The sequence below is a fragment of the Prionailurus viverrinus genome, chromosome C2, assembly GCF_022837055.1.
Source record: "Prionailurus viverrinus isolate Anna chromosome C2, UM_Priviv_1.0, whole genome shotgun sequence".
In the NCBI taxonomy this organism is placed as follows: domain Eukaryota; kingdom Metazoa; phylum Chordata; class Mammalia; order Carnivora; family Felidae; genus Prionailurus; species Prionailurus viverrinus.
The window spans coordinates 110,542,542-110,563,542 of NC_062569.1; the positions used below are offsets into that span (position 1 = coordinate 110,542,542).

The following is a 21,001-nucleotide window of genomic DNA, read 5'->3' on the forward strand; positions in this document are numbered from 1 at the left end:
CTTAATTTAAAAAATAAATTTTATTGAGAATTAATTTATATACAATTAAGTTAATCCATTTTAATTCTTTTTGAATTTTGACAAGTGTATATGCTTTTGCAACCACCACAATAATAAAGGTGTTGCGTGCGTGTGTGTGTGTTTGTATTTATAGTTTTTTTCTCAGTGTACAGCTCTGAGTTACAAGTTCTGTACAGGCTCATAGAAGTATTATGACAATGAAGATACTATACATAGTTCTATCAGTCCAAAACATTCCCTGGTGCTGTCCCTATGTAATTGTTCTGTGGCTCCAGTTTTCACCCATGGTAACATTGTTTTCTGTAGCTATGCTTGTACATTTTCCAGAATGTCACACAAATGGAATCATAGAATGTGTAATGTTTTGAGAATGACTTTTACTCTCAGCATAATGCCATTGAAATTCATTCATGTTTTGGGGCACCTGGGTGGCTCAGTCGGTTAGGCGTCCGACTTCGGCTCAGGTCATGATCTCATGGTCCGTGAGTTCGAGCCTGCGTCGGGCTCTGTGCTGACAGCTTAGAGCCTGGAGCCTGCTTCAGATTCTGTGTCTCCCTCTCTCTCTGACCCTCCCCTGTTCATGCTCTGTCTCTCTCTGTCTCAAAAATAAATAAAATTAAAAAAAAAAAAAGAAATTCATTCATGTTTTTGTGTGTGTCAGTAGTTTATTTGTTTCCGCCGTTGACATTCATATGGGTTGTTTCTAGGTTTTAGGCAATTGGGAATAAAGCTGCTATACATATTTGCATACATGTGTTTTTTTGTGAGCATAAGTTTTAATTTCTCTAGGGTAAATACTTAGGAGTGGGATCCTGGATTATATGGTAAGTATATATTTAATTGCCAAACTGATTACCATAGTGGTTTTATGATTTTGCATTCCCACCAGCAATGTATGGAGAGTTCTGGGTGCTCTGTATCTTTCTTAGCACTTGGTATTGACAATTTATTTACTTTGTAAAAAATGTTTATTTATTTTTGAAAGAGTGTGAGAAGGGGAGGGCAGAGAGAGAGAGAGGGAGACACTGAATTTGAAGCAGGCTCCAGGCTCTGAGCTGTCAGCATGGAGCCTGATGTGGGGCTCGAACTTAAAAGCTGTGAAATCATGTCCTGAGCTGTGAAATCATAACCTGAGCCAAAGTTGGATACTTAACCAACTGAGCCACCCAGGTGGCCCCAGTTTATTTGCTTTTTTAAATTAACGGAATCTATTTTTTAAGAGTAATTTTAGGTTTACAGAAAAATTGAAGGAATAGTACAGGTAGTACCCATAAACCCCTTAATTCCCCCTCCCCTGTTACCCCCACACAATTTCATTTATTAATATCTTTGCATTAGTGTAGTACATTTATTACAATTGATGAGTCAATACTGATATTATTATTATTATTATTTTTTTAATTTTTTTTCAACGTTTTTATTTATTTTTGGGACAGAGAGAGACAGAGCATGAACGGGGGAGGGGCAGAGAGAGAGGGAGACACAGAATCGGAAACAGGCTCCAGGCTCCGAGTCATCAGCCCAGAGCCTGACGCGGGGCTCGAACTCACGGACCGCGAGATCGTGACCTGGCTGAAGTCGGACGCTTAACTGACTGTGCCACCCAGGCGCCCCAATACTGATATTATTATGTATTGAGATGTAACTGACATATAACATTGTACTGATTTTAGGTATACAACATAATTTGGTATATGTATATATTGCAGAATGATTAGCACAGTAAATTTAGTTAACATCCATCACCACACATAGTCACAGTTTTCTTATGATGAGACTTTTAAGATCTACTCTCTTAGTAACTTTCAGATGAACAATCAATATCAGTAAGTCACCATACTGTGTATTACATTCCCAATATCATTAAGTCACCATGCTGTATATTACATTCCCAGGACTTATTTATATTGTAACTAAAACTTTGTACATTTTGACCCCCTTCACCCACTTTGCCCACTCCCCACCTTTGGCAACCACAAATCTGTTCTCTTTATAACTTCAGATTTTTTTTTTTCAGATTCTTCATATAAGTGAGATCATACAGTATTTGTTTTTTTGGTCTGATTTATTTCACTTAGCCTTATGCCCTCAAGGTCCATCCATGTTGTGCAAATGGCAAGGTTTTTTTTGATGGTTGGATAATATTCCATTGTGTATGCATACCACATTTTCTTTATTCATCTATTGGTGGACATACTGTTTCCATGTCTTAGCTATTTTATTTTATTTTATTTTATTATTTTTTTTAAAGTTTATTTTTGAGACAGAGATAGAGCACGAATGGGGGAGGGGCAGAGAGAGAGGGAGACACAGAATCTGAAACAGGCTCCAGGCTCTGAGCAGTAAGCACAGAGCCCGATGTGGGGCTTGAACTCACGCAAGATCGTGACCTGAGCCGAAGTCGGAGGCTTAACTGACTGAGCCACCCAGGCGCCCCATATTATTATTTTTTTTTAAAGTTTATTTATTTTTGAGACAGAGACAGAGCACGAACGGGGGAGGGGCAGAGAGAGAGGGAGACACAGAATCGGAAGCAGGCTCCAGGCTCCAAGCCATCAGCCCAGAGCCCGACGCGGGGCTCGAACTCACGGACCGCGAGATTGTGACATGAGCTGAAGTCGGAGGCTTAACTGACTGAGCCACCCAGGCGCCCCTGTCTTAGCCACCCAGGCGCCCCTGTCTTAGCTATTTTAAATAACGCTGAAATGAACATGAGGTTGCATATATCTTTTTGAAGTGGTGATTTCATTTCCTAAGGATAACTACTCAGAAGTGGAAGTGGAATTGCTGGATTATATGGTAGTTCTGTTTTTACTTTTTGGAGGAACCTCTATACTGTTCTCCCTAGTGGTTGCACCAGTTTACATTCCCACTTGCAGTGCACAAAGATTTCTCTTTCTCCACATCCTTGCCAGCACTTGTTATGTCTATGTCTTTATGATAATGGCGGTTCTAACAGGCATTGATGATTAGTGATGTTGAGCAGCTTTTCATGTAGGTATTGCTCATTTGTATGTCTTTTTTGGAAAAATATTCAGACCCTCTGCCAATTTTTCAATTTTTTTGGGTTTGTTTTTACTTATTTTTGAGAGGGGTGGGGAGCTAGAGAGGGACTGAGAGAGAGGGAGACTATCTGCTATCAGCACAGAGCCCAGTGTAGGGCTTAAACTCACGGAACTGTGAGGTCATGACCTGAGCCGAAATCAAGAGTTGGATGCTGAATTGACAGAGCCATACAGGTGCCCTGAGTTTTATGAGTTCTTTAAATATTTTGGATATTAACCTCTTATTAGATATATGATTTTCAAATAATTTCTTAGATTCTGTACGTTGCCTTTTCATTTTGCTGTATAGAAGCTTTTTAGTGTGATATAGTCCTACTTATTTCTTTCTTTGTTGCCTTTGCCTACATGTCAGATCCAAAAAAACATTCCTAAGACCACTGTTAAGGACCTTACCATCTTCTAGAAGTTTTATGGTTTTAGGTCTTATGTTTAAGTCTTTAATCCATTTTGAGTTGATTTTTGTATATGGTATAAGATAGCGATCCAGTTTCATTCTTTCACATATGACTATTTCCCAGCACCATTTATTGAATAGACTTCTTTCCCCATTGTGTTATTTTTGGCTCCTCTTATATATTAATTGAACATATATGCATGGGTTTATTTCTGGGCTCTGTTCTGCTCCATTGATGTATGTGTACCATTCTATGCCAGTACCATTCTGTTTTGATTACTATAGCTTTATAATATAGTTTCAAATGAGGAAGTATGATGCCTCTGGCATTTTTCTTCTTTTTAAAGACTTCTTTGACTTTTTGGGGTCTTTTGTTGTTCCATACAGATTTTAAGATTGTTCTGTTTCTGTGAAAAATGCTGTTGGAATGTTGATAGGGATTGCATTGAATTTATAGATTGCTCTGAGTAGTGTGGACATTTTATCAATATTCTTCTAATCCATAAGCACAGGATATTTTTCATTTATGTCTTTTTCAGTTTCTTTAATTAGCGCCTTATAGTTTTCACTGTATTGGACTTTCATCTTGGTTTAATTTATTCCTAGGTTTTTCTTTTTTTTTTTTTTTGTTTGCTTTATATATGGGATTATTTTCTTAATATCCCTGATATTTTGTTGTTAATATATGGAAATGAAATTGATTTTTGGATAGTGATTTTGTATCCTGTAACTTTATTGAATTTGTTGATTAGTTTTAGCAGGTTTTGGTGGAATCTTTAAGCTTTTTTTTTTTCTGTTTATTTTCTATATTTTGAGGGACAGAGAGAGCATGAGTATGAGCGAGCTGGGGAGGGGCAGAGAGAGAGAGGAAGAGAGAATCCCAAGCAGGCCCTGTGCTGACATGGGGCTTGATCCCACGAACTGTGAGATCATGAGCTGAGCTAAAATTAAGAGTTGTATGCCCAATGAACTGAGTCACCTACGTGCCCCTTTAAACTTTTCTATGTATTACATCATGTCGTCTGTGAATAGAGACAACTTTACTTCTTTTTAATTTGGTTGTCTGTTATTAAATTTTTATGCATGCATGCATGCCTAATGCAAGATTTGGTTAGGACTTCTAGTATTCTGTTAAATAAAAGTGTGGGAAGTTGGAAACCTTGTCTTCTTCCTGATTTTAGAGAAAATACTTTGAACTTTTCATGATTGAATATGATAGGAGCTGTCATCTTGTGATATATGGTCTTATTATGTTTAGGTACATTCCATATATATTTATTTTGCTGAGAGTTTTTATTGTGAATGGATGTTGAATTTGTCAGATGGTTTTTCTGCATCTTTTGAGATGATCATATGTTCCATCTTTTATTTTGTTAATGTGGTATTTCACATTGATTGACTTGTGGATGTTGGAACCTTCCTTTCATCTCTGGAATGAGTACTATTTGATCATGGTATATAATTCTTTTCTGTGGTTGTATTGGGTTTGCTAATATTTTGTTGAGGATTTTTGTGTCTGTTTTCATCAGATATTTTGCTCTGAAATTTTCTTGAGTGTACTGGTCTGATTTTGGTATTAGGGTATTGATGGCCTCATAAAATGAGTTTGGGAGTGATTCCTCCTCTTCTCTTTTTTGGAGGAAATTAAGAAAAATCGGTAATAATCATTATTTAAGTGTCTGGTATACTTTACCAGACAAGTTCTCTTGTCCTGTACTTTTGTTTCTTGGGAGTTTTTGATTACTCATTCAATCTTACTAGTAATTGTCTGATCAGATTTTCTGCTTCTTCATGATTCAGTCTTGGTAGGCTGTGTTTCTAGAAATTTACTCATTTTTTCTAGGTTGTCTAGTTTGTTGTATAATTTTTTATAGTAACCTCTTAGGACCTTATGTAGTTTGGTGGTATCATTAGGAATGTCTCCTCTTTCACTTACGGTTTTATTTATTGACTTCTCTTTTTTTTTTTTTTCTTGGTGAGTTTAACTAAAGGTTTGCCAATTTTGTTTATCTTTTCAAAATACCAACTCTTAATTTCATTGGTTTCTTTCTTTCTTTCTTTCTTTCTTTCTTTCTTTCTTTCAGTTTATTTGAGACAGAGAGAGAGAGAGCGCAAGTGGAATAGGAGCAGAGAGAGAGAGAGAGAGAGAGAGAGAGAGAGAGAGAGAGAATTCCAAGCAGGCTCTGCACTATTAGTGCAGAGCCTGATGTAGGGCTTGAACTTATGAACTGTGAGATCATGACCTGAGCCAAAGTCAGACGCTTAACCAACTGAGCCACCCAGGTACCCTGGTGTATAATTCTCTTTATACGTTGTTGGACTTGATTCTTTTGAGATTTTTACATCTATGTTTGTAAGAGAGATTGTGTAGCTTTATTATCTTGTAATGTATTTTTCTGGTTTTGGTATTAAGGTAATGCTGTCCTCAGAATGAGTTTGGAAGTGTTCCTCTGCTTTTGTTTTTTGGAAGAAATTGTTGAGAATTTGTATAAATGGTTTCCTTAAATGTTTGGTAAAATTCACCAGTGAACCAGTCTGGGCCCAGTGCATTCTGTTTTTGAAGGTATTAAATATTGATTCAGTTAATTTAACAGCTATGAGACAATTCAGATTATGTATTTCTCATTGTGCAAGTTTTGGTAGATTGTGTTTTTAAAGATACAGGCCCAGTTTATCAAATATGTGGGAGTAGAGTTGTGTCTAGCATTTCTTTATCATTTTTATATAGTGTCCATGGGATTAGTAGTGATCACCTCTCTTTCATTTCCTATATTACTAATTAGAGCTTGTCTTTTTTTCTTAGTTAACATGGGTAGAAGTTTGTCAATTTTATCGATCTTTTTAAAGAAGCAACTTACAGTTTTGTTGATTTTATCTATTGATTTCTTGTTTTCAGTTTTATTGATTTCTGTCCTATTTTTAGAAATTTTCATCTCCTTTCTTTGAAATTAATTTGCTCCTCATTATTTTAGTTACCAAAGATGGAAGTTTAGATTATTGATTTTAGAATTGTCTCTTTTTTTAACAGATGCATTCAATGCTATAAGTTCCCCTTTTAGCATATGAGCTTGAGAAGAATGCATATTCTTCTGTTTTTAGATGAAATATTCTATAAATGTTAATTGGATACAATTGATTAATGGTGTTTTTCAGCTTAACTCTGTCCTTATTGATTTTCTGCTGGATCTGTTTCTAAATGAGGGGAATTGAAGCTATAATTGTTGATTCTTTTATTCGTCCTTGTATTTCTATTGGTTTTTGCCTTATGTATTTTGATGCTCTGTTGTTGAGTACATATGCATTAAAGATTGTTATGTCTTCTTGGAGAATTGACCCTTTTATCATTATGTAGGATGTCTCTTTATCCCTGTATCTTCCAAATTTGATAATTTTTCTTTCTCTGAAGTTTGTTGAGTCTGAAATTAGTATTGCTACTCTAGTTTTCTTTTGATCTCTGTTAGAATGGTATCTCTTTATTCCTTTACTTTTCATCTGTTTGTGTCTTTATATTTAAGGTGAGTTTATTGTGTACAATGTATAGTTGGGTCTTTTTCTTTTTCTTTTTTGGATTGATCTTTGAATATTTAACCACTTTTCTGTCCTGGAATAAACCCTAATTGGATGTATTGTAGTATTCTTTTTATGTATTACTTGTTTTGATCTACTGATTTTTTTTGTTGTTGTTGACTGTTTTTGTTTATGCTTATCACAGATACTGGTCTTTAGTTTTCTCTTCCTGTACTGCCACTATATGGATTCAGTATCAGTGTAATTGTTTGCCTTATAGAATGAATTGAGAATTGTTCCCTTCTCTTCTAGTTAATAGAATAGAGTGTTTAGAATTCATTTTATTCCTTACGTAAATGTTTGTGTGAATTTCTAGGAAAACTCTCAAGGTCTACAGGAGCTAGGAGTTAGTGGGAGGGAAGGTGGTAGCTGTGTTTGTAAAAGGATAGCAGAAAGGTTGGTGTGACACAGCTGTTCTATATCTTGACATAGGTTGCAGTCACAGAGATGTGCACATATGATAAAATTGCATTGAACTAAATATGCATGCACACACAAATGTATGTGAAATTTGGGGTGCCTGAGTGCCTCAATAGGTTAAGTGCCCAACTGTTGATTTTGGCTCGGTCATGGTCTCGTGGTTTGTTGGATTGAGCCCTGCATTGGGCTCTGCATTGACAGCATGGAGCCTGCCTGGGATTCTCTCTCTCTCCCTCTCTCTCTGCCCCTCCCCCGTTCATGTACACTCTCTTTCAAAATAAATAAACACTTAAAAAATTATTAAAAAAAATAAAACAGGTGAAATCTTGATAAGGTCATGGATTGTGTCATTGTTAATTTCCTGGTTATATATTTTTCTAGAGTTATGCAGGGTGTTTGGGGAAAACACTGAGGAAAATTGCTTGAAGAGTATACAGGATTCCTCCGACATTATCCCATAATTCATCCACTGGTTCACTAGATACTGGTTAGCAAATAACTTCAGCTCATGGTTTTTGTCAAGTGTTTTCAGTGTTGGCATTACATGTTTCTTACTTTGGAAACTGGGTGAAGAATCAATAGAGTTGAAATTCTGATTTAAAGTTAAATGAACATACATAAGAAGGAAAGGAAAATAAGCTAAAAAGAGACAGGGAGGCAAACCATAAGAGACTCTTAAATTCAGAGAACAAACTGAGGTTTGCTGGAGGGGAGGTGGGTAGGGAGATGGGCTAAATGGGTGATGGACGTTAAGGAGGGCACTTGTTGGGATAAGCACTGGGTCTTCTATATAAGTGATGAGTCACTGGGTTCTACTCCTGAAACCAGTACTACACTATATGTTAACTAACTTGAATATAAATGAATGAATGAATGAATGAATGAATAAATAATCAATCAGTTGGGTTGCCTGGATGGCTCAGTTGGTTAAACTCCTGACTCTTGATTATGGCTCAAGTCATGCTCTCATGGTTCGTGGGTTTGAGCCCCACATCGAGCTCTGTACTGACAATATGGAGCCTGTTTGGGATTCTCTCTCTCCTTCTTTTTCTGTGTCTCTCTTACTCTATTGAAATAAATAAGTAAACTTAAAAAATCTATTAAAAAAAAGTTAAATCCAGACCAGTAATCTCAATTGGTTAGAAAGTCATCGTATATTTTTATTTCAATAAGCTGTGATAGTGGTAGTGGTTGTGAACAAAGTATTTTCCTTAGGATACAACTTTAGTTCTTTTTTAATATTTAAGGAAGCACTCAGTTGAGGTTGTAAACCCCACACCATTTAGAATGCATGTAGGGTTGATTTTGTTCAAGCAAACTTTTAGTCAGGATACTATGGAGTTTTTATTTTAATTAGCATTATATTTTATTTTGGCATTTTTCTCAGAATGAAAGCTTCAGAATTAGGTAACTGAATGCTTTGATCTTGTTTGTAAACAAAGTCTTTTATTCTTCCAAAAGCTTTTTTCATATTTAAATTAAAATTATTTATACCATCTTAAGTTTCATAGTGTGGTCAGGTAGCTTTCAAAATATGTATGTGAATAAATTCCCATTCATAATCAGTTTGTAGGAGAAATCTTTGTTATCTGATTTTATTTTTCAGAGCTAGTGTATAATAGGTTCACAGACTAAAAGAAAAACAAATCATAATTTGTGAAAAATACAAATTATTAACCCAGCCTGTAATTCTTATATAATTTTTAAGAAGAAAATATATAAATATTTTAGTGTGATAGTATCTGTAAACAATTGATCATAGTCTAAGTGAATTTTGTTATCATTTGATAATATCTCCAGATATACTTCAGGTTACCCTTAAATATGATAGGATTCAAGAATTTGGAGTTAATGACATTTTAATTAATTTCCTTCCTATTTATGTTATCTCCAGTTTGCCCCCATGAGTTCATTTTGGTGTTCATTCCCTTTTTGGTGAGAATAATGTTTTGTTTTTTTTTTCCTATATAGAATATATAGTACTATAGGTTCAAAGACTAGTACTTCCATTGTTTTGCACATAGAGGCAAACTTTTTTACAATATGATAGTGGGGTACAAAAAATTCAGTAACATAAAATGTGAAGGCTGCATTTTACTGTGAGATTAATGGAATATTACAAGGACCTAATTGGACAGTAGTTTTGAGAGTTCAGCCCTTAAGCCAAATCATTCCCAGTCCTGGTGGTAGTTTTGGTGTAAACAGATAGTGTAATTCATTGTGAGAAGTCTTATCAATAATAGGGATATACAAAACTTATAATGGTGTTGTAGAAGAAATTGATTCACTCTGCTAGAGGGTGAGAAAGGTTTCTTGATGGTACTAGATTGGGGCTTAATGGACAAAGAGGATTAGGGAGGGCAAAGCACATTCTAGTAAAAGGAAACAGATGTTGAAGGATGAAACTGCTTGGCTCTTTCAGGGAACTACAAATAATTTAGTATGGTCAAGATGTATGGGAAACAGAAGTGAGAAATAAAAACAAATTTTTTTTCCCCATCCTATAGGTAGTCAGGATAGAAATTTAAACAAGAGAATGATAACAGTTTTGCATTTTTTAAAGATTTAAATCTCATGGGGCTCCTGGGTGGCTCAGTTGGTTAAGCTGCCGACTTTGGCTCAGGTCATGATCTCGCGGTCTGTGAGTTCGAGCCCCGCGTCGGGCTCTGTGCTGACAGCTCAGAGCCTGGAGCCTGTTTCGGATTCTGTGTCTCCCTCTCTCTGACCCTCCCCTGTTCATGCTCTGTCTCTCCCTGTCTCAAAAATAAATGAAGCGTTAAAAAAAAAAATTAAAAAAAAAAAGATTTAACTGTCATGATGGACTAGATGCTAGAGTAAGGGAGTAAGAGACCATTGGCAGGGAATCCCATTAGTTTAACATTGTAAGAGTCCAGGTGACAAATAAGAAGAGGCAGAACTAAGACAGTGATAACGAAAATGGAGAGAAGATATAGTTTTAATCTTGTTATATTGATACATTTACATTTTGTAGAAGAATGGGAGTGACAGATGTATGTTTAGGTTGATACCTTGGAGATTTTTGAGAACTTGTATAATTTAGAATTAAAGCGTTGGAAGAAACATAGGCTTTTATGGGAGTCAGACCTAGGTTCATTGGTCAAGCCTCACTTACCTTTGATTAAAGTGATATGTTTTATACCATGCAGGGCTGTGATGATAAGGAGATAACATAATGCTTGGAAAATTAAAAAGGATGTTTATTGAAGGCTGTCATGTTCAGGACAGCGTTTTGTTTTTCATTACTTGAAACATTTTTTTCTTTTGTTAAATGACTTTTTTTTTGTACAGGTGGAAATGAATTGGTTTACTTTTTTTTATTAATTTTTAGTTTTTATTTAAAATTTAGTTAACATATAGTGTAATATTAGTTTTAGGAATAGAATTTCGTGATTCATCACTTACATAAAACACCTGGTGCTCATCATAAATGCCCTTCTTTAAAAAAATTTTTTTTTAATGTTTATTTATTTTTGAGAGAGAGCGCAAGCAGGAGAGGGTTAGAGAGAAAGGGAGACACAATCTGAAGCAGGCTCCAGGTTCTGAGCTGTCAGCACAGAGCCCAACGCAGGGCTTGAACCCACAAACAGTGAGATCATGACCTAAGCTGAAGTTGGACGCTCAACTGGAGCCACCCAGGTACCCCACAAGTGCCCTTCTCAATACACATCGCCCATTTAGCTCATGCCCTGCCTACTTCCTTTCTAGAAATGCTCAGTTTGTTCTCTATAGTTAAGAGTCTCCTATGGTTTCTCTCTCTCTCTCTCTCTCTCTCTCTCTCTTTTTTTTAACCCCTTATACCCCTCTATGTTGATCTATTTTGTTTCTTAAATTCCACATTTGTGTGCAAAGATATGGCATTTGTCTTTCACTGACTGACTTATTTCGCTTAGCATAATATACTCTAGCTCCATCCACATCATTGCAAATGGCAAGATTTCATTTCTTCTCATGGCTAATATTCCATTGTGTGTGTGTATGTATGTGCATGCGTGTGTATGTATATGTGTACACATAAATACACACCACATCTTCTTTATTCATTCATCAGTTGATGGACATTTGGGCTCTTTCCATAGTTTGGCTCTTGTTGGTAGTGCTGCTATAAACATCGGTGTGCATGTGCTCCTTCAAATTGGTATTTTTGTGTCCGTTGGGTAAATACCTACTAGTGTAATTGCTGTGTTGGAGAGTAGTTCTATTTTTAACTTTTTGAGGAACCTCCATGCTGTTTTCCGGAGTGGCTGCACCAGTTTGCATTCCCATCAACAATGTAAGAGGTTCCCTTTTCTGTGCATCCTCGCCAACATCTGTTGTTTCCTGTATTGCTAATTTTAGCCATTCTGACAGGTGTGAGCTGGTATTTCATTGTGGTTTTGATTTGTATTTCCCTCATGATGAGCGATGGTAAGCATCTTTTCATGTGTTTGTTAGCCATCTGGATGTTTTCTTTGGAAAAATATCTACTCATGTCTTCTCTCCCTTTCTTCACTGGATTATTTGTTTTTTGGGTGTTAAGTTTGATAAGTTCTTTGTAGATTTTGGATACTAACCCTTTATCCGTTATGTCATTTGCAAATTATCTTCTCCAATTCTGTAGGTTGCCTTTTAGTTTTGTTGAGTGTTTCTTTCATTGTGCAGAAGCTTTTTATCTTGATGAAGTCCCAATAGTCCATTTTTGCTTTTGTTTTCCTTGCCTCTGGCGACATGTCTAGTAAGAAGTTGCTATAGCTGATGTCAAAGAGGTTGCTACCTGTGTTCTTCTCCAGGATTTTGATGGTTTACTGTCTTACATTTAGGTCTTTCATCCATTTTGAATTTATTTATTATTATTATTTTTAATATTTGTTTATTTTTGAAAGAGAGAGAGAGACCGAGCAGGGGAGAGGCAGAGAGAGAGGGAGACAGAGGATTCAAAGTGGGCTTTGTGCTAATAGCAGAGAGCCTAATGAGGGGCTCAAACTCACAAACTGTGAAATCATGACCTGAGCTGAGGTTGGGCACTGAACATACTGAGCCATCCAGGCATCCCTTGAATTTATTTTTGTGTGTGGTGTAAGAAAGTGGTTTAGTTTCATTCTGCATGTTGCTGTCCGGTTTTCCCAACATTTGTTGGAGTCTGGCTTTTTTCCACTGGATATTCTTTTCTGCTTTGTCGAAGCATTATCTTTTTATCTTTTAAAAATTTATTTTAAATTGTGGAAAAAATAACAAAATTTATCATTTTAACCATTTTTTAAATGTTTATTTATTTATTTATTTTGAGAAAGAGGGAGAGAGAAAGACAACATGAGTGGTGGAGGGGCAGAGAGAGAGAGGCAAAGAGAGAATCCCAAGCAGGCTCCATGCTGTCAGTGCAGAGCCTGATGTGAGGCTTACACTCATGAACCATGAGATCATGACCTGAGCCAAAATTAAGAGTTGGATGCTTAACCAACTGAGCCACCCTAGCACCCCATTTTAACCACATTTCTATTCATTCATTCATTCATTCATTCATTCATGAGAGCATGCAAGTGAGTAAGGGGCAGAGAGAGAGGGAGAGAGAGAGAATCCCACCAGGTGCAGAGAGAGAGTGCAGATCCTGGAGTGTGATTCAAGCTCATCTGATGCAGGGCTTGAGCTCACGAACTGTGAGATCATGACCCCAGTTGAAGTTGGAGGCTTAACCAACTGAGCCACCCAGGCATCATATTTACAACAATTTTTGATGCCACATGTGTGTGGATTTCCCCCACCCATCAATCCTCTGTGACACCAACTGGGTATCCTACAATTTAATTCAATTCTGACACTACTTGGAAATAGTGTCAGATCCCACAAGTTAAGGGCGCAGTCACACAAGACTGCTCCCACAGCACTTCAAATGCCAGTCAAAAGTCCAGCTGTCACTTTGCTTGTGATGAACTGGTTATAAATCTGAAGTTCCACAGCTTCACCCCCTCCCCAACACAGGTTCAATTAATTTATGCTAGAGCTGCTAAGAGAACTCAGGAAAACACTTATATTTATCAGTTTATTAAAGGATTTGACAACATAACACCACTGAAGAGCCAGATGAAGAGATACATAGGGCGAGGCCTGGGAGGGTTTCATAGACCAAATAATATAACAAAAGATGCTCCTATCACCCAGTAAATTACAAGGGTTTCAGAGTTCTAGGCCAGGAACTGGGGGCAGAAACCAATATATATATATATTTTTTGTTCTTTCACAGTCATCAAGGGTCATCCATGTAGCATGTGTCAGTTTCTTTTTTAAGACTGAATAATATTTCATTGTATATACCTCATTTTGTTTATCCATTCACTTATTGATGGGACACTTGAATTGCTTCTATCTTTTAGCTGTTGTGAACAATGCTGCTATAAACACTGTACAAATCTCTCAGGAGTAAACTTTTATTTTTATTTTTTTGATTTTTTAAAATAAGTTTGTTTATTTTGATTGAGACAGAGCACTAGTAGGGGAGGGGCAGAGAGAGAGAGAGAGAGAGAGAGAGAGAGAGAAAATCCCAAGCAGGCTCTGTGCTGCCAGCTCAGAGCCCAGCGTGTGGGGCTGGAACCCACGAAACCGCTCACATGACCTGAGCTGAAACCAAGAGTCGGTTAACTGACCAAACCACCCAGGCACTCCAGGAAAACAGTGTTTTAAACTGACTACATATATAGTCATGTTTACATCCTTGTGAGATAGCTATTATTACGTCTATTTTCAGGTAAGGTAACTAATGAAGAGAAGATAAATAATTTATTTGTCTAGATTGATACTGTTTTGTATTAAATAATTTTAACTTTTGTGTCTAGTTAGATTAAATATAAACCCTGTTAATAAGATGTCTGACTCTTCCCTAAAAATTTCCATGCAGCAATTCATCGGGAGCAAGTTGTAATCCTTTTCAATTATTATAAATATGGTAACTTCAAAATCACAGGTCCTATTTAACTTGGCATATAATAATGTCTATTGTTTTTTTTAAACTCTTTGAAAAATTTTATAATTATATAAGCTTTAGGATCTCAAAGTATTGGTTTCCGGACTAAATTTACCTTGCGATTTTTAAATATCTTTCTTCTATTTTTTTGGTAGACTTATATTTCTACACTAGCAAAAGAGCCAGGTGGGTTTGTAGACTGCACTTGTTTTCCTCTGTGAATTACTATGAATTTGGCCAATCATCTTGAAGTTTTAAATAAAAACAAACTTAAATGCCTCTTAATTACCATATTGTTATACTTAGTATTAAATTCCATTTTTCCCCCACCAGTGGAAAAGAAGCCTAAGAAATAAGGTCCTCTCTCTAGACCATAAAAGTAGAAAAAGTGTTCGTGGGCGTCCTGTCACCTCTAAGACATCACCAGAAAGGTAAGATATATGTGTGTATGACATAGGATGGGCTTATATTGTGTATAAATAGTGTGACTGACTATGGTGATTCATTTAGCTTCTTTGGATCTCAGATACATAATTTTGAAATATAAGGACTGAATTCAATGTCCTCTAAGGTTCAAGTGTGAACTTTCTGTGATTCTAAGTCATCTTAACTCTTTTCTTTTTGTGCATTTGGAACATCTTGATAAACTTTAGCTGATAAAACAATAGTTACATATAGACTTGATTATAATGCTTGATTCATTATTTGTGGTATGCAGTAAAAAAGATGCTGAATTTAGCACTTAGTGTTAGTAAATTATGATTATACTAGAGTTAAATATTTGGGAGATTCAAATTGCAGTTATCAGAAGGAATTTAGAGCATTTCAGGATTGGATATTTGTAAATAATTAAAAAATTGTTCTATAAAAGAGTGTTGAATTTTCTTTTATGGAATAGTGAATGAATAAAAAAAATGAGTGTAGCAAAGTAAAAGTTGTAATTATTGGGAGGTCACACAAATTAGAAGACTAATTGAAGTTCTTAAATTTATGTCAGAGCACTTTGTAAGGTACTTAGTATTATTCTCCCTTTTCGAGTAAATTGTCTATAGGAAATGAAAAACATTGGTATTCCATATCCTTATCACTACTTAATTCCCTTCCTCCCTCCCTCCCTCTCTTCCTTCCTTCCTTCCTTCCTTCCTTCCTTCCTTCCTTCCTTCCAATGTCCTTGTGGGTGTAAACCTATGTCTCATTGTGGTTTTGATATGCATTTCCTAATGACGTTTGTCTTTTTATGTGTTTGTTGGTGATTTTTATATCTTCTTTGGAGAAATGTCTACTTAGATTTTTGCCATTTTAAAATTGTGTTGATATGTTTCTGTTGAGTTGTAAGACTTCTTTATATATTCTGTATACAAGTCTTTAACAGATATATGGTTTGCAAATATTTTCTCCTATACAGCTTTTCACTTTCTTGATGTTGTCTTTTGAAGCAGAGGTTGTTTTCATTTTGATGAAGTCCCATTTATCTATTTTTCTTTTGTTATGGTGCTTTTTTGTTGTCATGTCTAAACTATTGCCTAATCTCAGGTTAGAATGACTTATTCTTGAGTTTTCTTCTAAGGGTTTTAAGGTTCTAGTTATTAGAGTTAGGTCTTTTATTCATTCAGAATTAATTTTTGGATATGATATGAAATAGGCATCCAAATTTATATTTTTGTTTGTGAATATGCAATTGTCCTAGCACCATTGGTGGAAGAGGTACCAATGTTTTGGGGTAACTTTGATGAAAATCAATTGCCTACAAATATAAGGGTTTATTTCTGGATTTGGAATTTTATTCCATTGATCTATATGTTTGTCCTTATGCCATTACCACTGTGTCTTGATTACTATAACTTTGCATTAAGTTTTGAAATTAGAAAGTGAGAGTCTTCCAGCTTTATTGTGTTTTTCAAAATTGTTTCAGTTGTTCTAGATTTGTTGCATTTTCAGTTGAATTTTGAATCAGGTTGTCAATTATAACAAAAAAGCCAATAAGGATTTTGAGAGAGGATGTGTTAAATCTGTAGACTAATTTGGGGAGTTTGGCCATCTTAATATTAAGTCTTCTGATTCATGAACATGAGATATCTTTCCATTTAGATCCTTTTTAATTTCTTTCTGCAGCTTTTGGTAATTTATTTTCTTCTTTTTGATGCTGTTGTGGAATTGTTTTCTTAATATTATTTTCAGACTGTTCATTGTTAGTGTATAGGAATTCACTTGATTTATGTATGTGGACATTATATGCTGTGATCTTGTTTAAGGCTTCCTAGTTCTAGAAGTTTTTAGTAGATTGCTTGGAGTTTTATACATAAAGACAATTTACTTCTTTATTTCCAACTGGATGCCTTTAATTTTTTTTTTCTTTGCTTAATGTTCTGGTTAGAACATCTAGTATGATATAGAATAGAAGTGGTGAGAGTGGACATTTTTGTTTTGTTCCCACTCTCAGAGGGAAAGCATTCGTATTTTACCATTACGTGTCATGTTAGCTAGATTTTCATAGATGCTTTGCTATGGTTTGAATGTTTGTGTCCCCTCAAAATGTTTATGTTGAAATCCTAATGCCCAGTGTGATGGCATTTGGAGGTGGGGCCCTTGGGAGGTTAAGTCATGAGGGTGGAGCGCTCATGAATGGGATTACTGCCTTTATAAAAGAGACCTCACAGAGCTTCCTAGTTTCACCTTTTGAGGACACAGTGAAAAGTTAGCAGTTTGTAGTACAGAAGAGGGCCTTCACCAGAGCCTGAGCATGCTGTCTGGCACCCTGATCCTGGACTTCCCAGCCTCCAGAACATGAGAAATGAATGTCTGTTGTTTATAAGCCACCCATTTTATGGTATTTTGTTATAGTAACACAAATAGACTAAAGTATGCTCTTTTTCATGGAGGAAGTTCCTTTCCATTCCTAATTTGTTTGAAGCTTTTTATCATGAATGTGTGTCAGGTTTTGTCAAATGCCTTTTTTGCATTCATATCATGTAATTTGTATCTTTTAATTAATGTGTTACATAAATTTATTTTTAGACCTTAAGCTAAATTTGCATTCTTGAGGTAAATCCCACATGATCCTGATTTATGATCCCATTGATATGTTGCTGGATTTAGTTTGCTAGGATTTTTTTGAGGATATTTTCATTTGTATTAGGAAGAGAAATTGATCAGGAGCAGTGGCTTAGTTGGTTAAGTGTCCGACTCTTGATTTTTGCTCAGGTCATGATCTCATGATTTGTGAGATTGAACCCTGTGTCAGGCTCTGTGCTGACAATGAGGAGTCTGCTTGGGATTCTCTCTCTCCCTCTTTCTTTCTGCCCCTCCCCCACTCACATTCTCTCTTACTTTCAAAATAAATAAACTTAAAAAAGAAGAGAAATTCATCTGCTGTTTTCTTATGTTGTCTTGTCTGGGATTTGGAATCAGGCTAATACTGACCTTGTAGAATGAGTTGGCAGGTGTTTTCTCTTCCTTTGTTTTCTGGAAGAATTTTTGGACAATTGATGTTAAGTTTCTTTAAATTTTTTTTTGTTACGATTTTATTTTATTTATTTATTTTATTTTTTATTTTTTTACGATTTTATTATTAAAAAAATTTTTTTTTAATGTTTATTTTTTTTTGAGAGAGACAGAGACAGAATGCAAGTGGGTTAGGGGCAGAGAGAGAAGGAGACACAGAAGCAGAAGCAGGCTCCAGGCTCTGAGCTATCAGCACAGAGCTGACGTGGGGCTCGAACTCACAAACCGGGAGATCATGACCTGAGCCGAAGTCAGATGCTCAACCGACTGAGCCACGCAGGTGCCCCACGATTTTATTTTTAAGTAATCTCTACACCTAACATGGGGCTTGAGTTCATGATGGTCAGAGTTGCTCGCTCTACCAACTGAGCCAGCCAGGCACCCAGGTTTTTTTTTTTTTTTTTTTTTTTAATGTTTATTTATTTTTGAGAGAGAGAGAGAGAGAGAGAGAGAGAGAGAGAGAGAGAGACAAGTGGGGGAGGGGCAGAGAGAGAGAGGGAGATGCAACATCTGAAGCAGGGTCTAGGCTCTGAGCTGTCAGCACAGAGCCTGTCAAGGGGCTGAAACCTATGAACCATGAGATCATGACCTGAGCCGAAGTCTGACGCTTAACTGACTCAGCCATCCAGGCACCTCCCCCCCACCCCCCCACAATTTTTCTTTAAATGTTTGATGAAAGGCACCAGTAGGCCATGTAGACATTGGCATTTTGCATGTGTATGTGTGTGTCCCTGAGGATATCACGTTACAAGTTTAAATTTTTATTTGTTACAGCTCTATTCAGATTTTCTGTTTTTTTATGAGTCAGGTTTTTTTTTTTTTCAGTTTTAATTTAAGAAATTTCTACACTCAGTGTGGTGCTCAAACTCACAACCTCGACTACAAGAATTGCATGCTTCACTGAGTGAGCCAGCCTGATAGCCATGTATGAGTCAGTTTTGGTACCTTGTGCCTTTCTAGGAATTTGTACATTGTGTAAGTTATCTAATTTGTTGGCATACATTTGTTCAAAATACTCTCTTACAGTCTTTTTAATTTCTGTAATATTGTTAGTGATCTCTTTTTCTTATTTACAAATTTGCATCTTTTTTTCCTCTCTTTTTCTGTTCAGTCTCCCTAAAGATTTGTTAATTTTGTTGATCTTTTCAAAGAACCAACTTTTGACTTCATCAATTTTGTCTCTTGGTTTTCTGTATTCGTTTTCATTTATTTCTACTATAATCTTATTTTCTTTGTTTTTGTTTTGGAAATAGTGCTGCTTTTTCTAAATCTTAAGGTGTCTGGTAAGGTTATTGATTTGAGATCTTTCTTCTTTTCTAACATAGCCATTTTGCAATTTTAAAATTTCCTTGAGCACTGCATTAGCTGCATCTCATAAATTTTGGTGTGTTGTGATGTTCTATTCATTAATCTCAAAAGTATTTTCTAAATTCTGGTATGACTTTTTTGACTCATTTGTTGTGAAAATGTGTATTATTTAATTTCTGCATTTTTGAAAACTTGCAAGATCTTAATTGAGATATAATTGACATAACATTATATTAGTTCAGGTGTACAATGTAGTGATTCATTATTTATATATATTGAGAAATGATCACTATAGTAAGTCTAGTTAACGTCTATCACCATGCATAGTTATACATCCTTTTCCTTGTGATGAGAACCGTTAAGATTTACTTTCTTAGCCATTTTCAAATACATGATACAGTTTTATTAACTACAGTCACCATGCTTTATATTATATTGTCATGACTTACTTACCTGTTGTTAATATTTAATTGAATTCCATTGTGGTCTGAGAACATTCTATATGATTTCCTTTAAAAAAATTTTTTTTAACTTTATTTATTTGTCTTGAGAGAGAGAGAGAGAAAGAGAGAGCACAAGTGGGGAAGTGACAGAGAGAAGGAGAGACAGGACCCCAAGCAGGCTCTGGACCATCACTGCAGAGCCTGATGCGGGGCTCAAGTTCATGAACAGCAAGATGATGACCTGAGCCGAGATCAAGAGTCAGATACTTAACCGACTATGGCATCCAGGCGTCCCTGTATGGTTTTCTTTCTTATAAATTTACTGAGTTTCATTTTATGGTTTTGCATATGGTCTTGCTTGCAGAATGGTTTGTGTATTTGAGAAGAATGTGTATTCTGTTCCTATTTGGTGGAGTGTTCTATAGATGTCTGTTAGATTGAATTGGATGATACTATTATTCAAGCTCCTGTTATCCTTGCAGATTTTCAGTCTAGTATATCTATCTGTTATCAAGACTGGTGTTTTGAAGTACCTACATATTATTGTTGAAATGTTCATTTCTCCCTTATGTTTTGTCAGTTTCTGCTTAATGTATTTTGTGGTCCTGTTGTTAAGTATATGTGTATTTATAATTGGTATATCTTTCTGATGAATTAACCCTTTTATCGATAATGTCCCTCATTGTCTATTTTTGTTTGTTTTAAAGTCTATTGGATCTGATGTTGATATAACTACTCCATTTGTCCTAAGGTTGCTGTTTGCATGGTACACCTTTTTCCATCCTTTTACTTTGAACCTATTTATTTCTTGGAATCCAAATTTTCTCTAGTTGAGAGCCTTTAGTTGGATCTTGCTCTAGTGGTTTTGGGCTGCTATAGTAAAACACCATAGACTGGGTGGCATATAAACAACAAATAATTATTTTTTATAATTCTAGTGGCTGGGAAGCCCATTATCATGGCACCAGAAGGTTCATTGTCTATGAGAGCTTCTTGGTTCGTATAGATGGCATCTTTTCATTGTGTCCTGAAGGGGTGGATGGGGCCTCTCTTAAGTCTCCTTTATAAGCGTACTAATACCATTTATGAGGGTTCCACTGTTGTGATCTATTCACTTCCCAAAGGCCCCACTCCTAATACCATCATTTTGGGGGTTTAGGATTTTAACACATGAATTTTTAAGGGAAGCAAACATTCAGAACATAGCAGATGTGGATTTCTCATCTCTTCTGGAAATCTCTGTCTTTGGACTAGATTGTTTACTCCACTCACATTTCATGTGAAAGTGTCAGTAGGGCCATGCTTCCTCTGAAGGCATTAGGGAAGGATT

General features: G+C 35.9%; 1 protein-coding gene across 8 annotated transcripts in view; it reads left to right on the forward strand.

Moving 5' to 3' along the window:
* Nucleotides 1-21,001, forward strand: part of SENP7 (SUMO specific peptidase 7) — a 165,409-nt gene that overhangs the window by 20,308 nt on the left and 124,100 nt on the right. For 7 of the 8 annotated variants that reach the window (XM_047876611.1, XM_047876613.1, XM_047876614.1 and 4 more), the window contains one exon: nucleotides 14,753-14,850. The exons of the other annotated variant lie outside the window; for it this stretch is intronic. In XM_047876611.1, coding sequence (XP_047732567.1) covers nucleotides 14,753-14,850 — 98 coding nt within the window. The remainder of the gene's footprint in view (nucleotides 1-14,752; nucleotides 14,851-21,001) is intronic. 8 annotated transcript variants of the gene reach the window in all.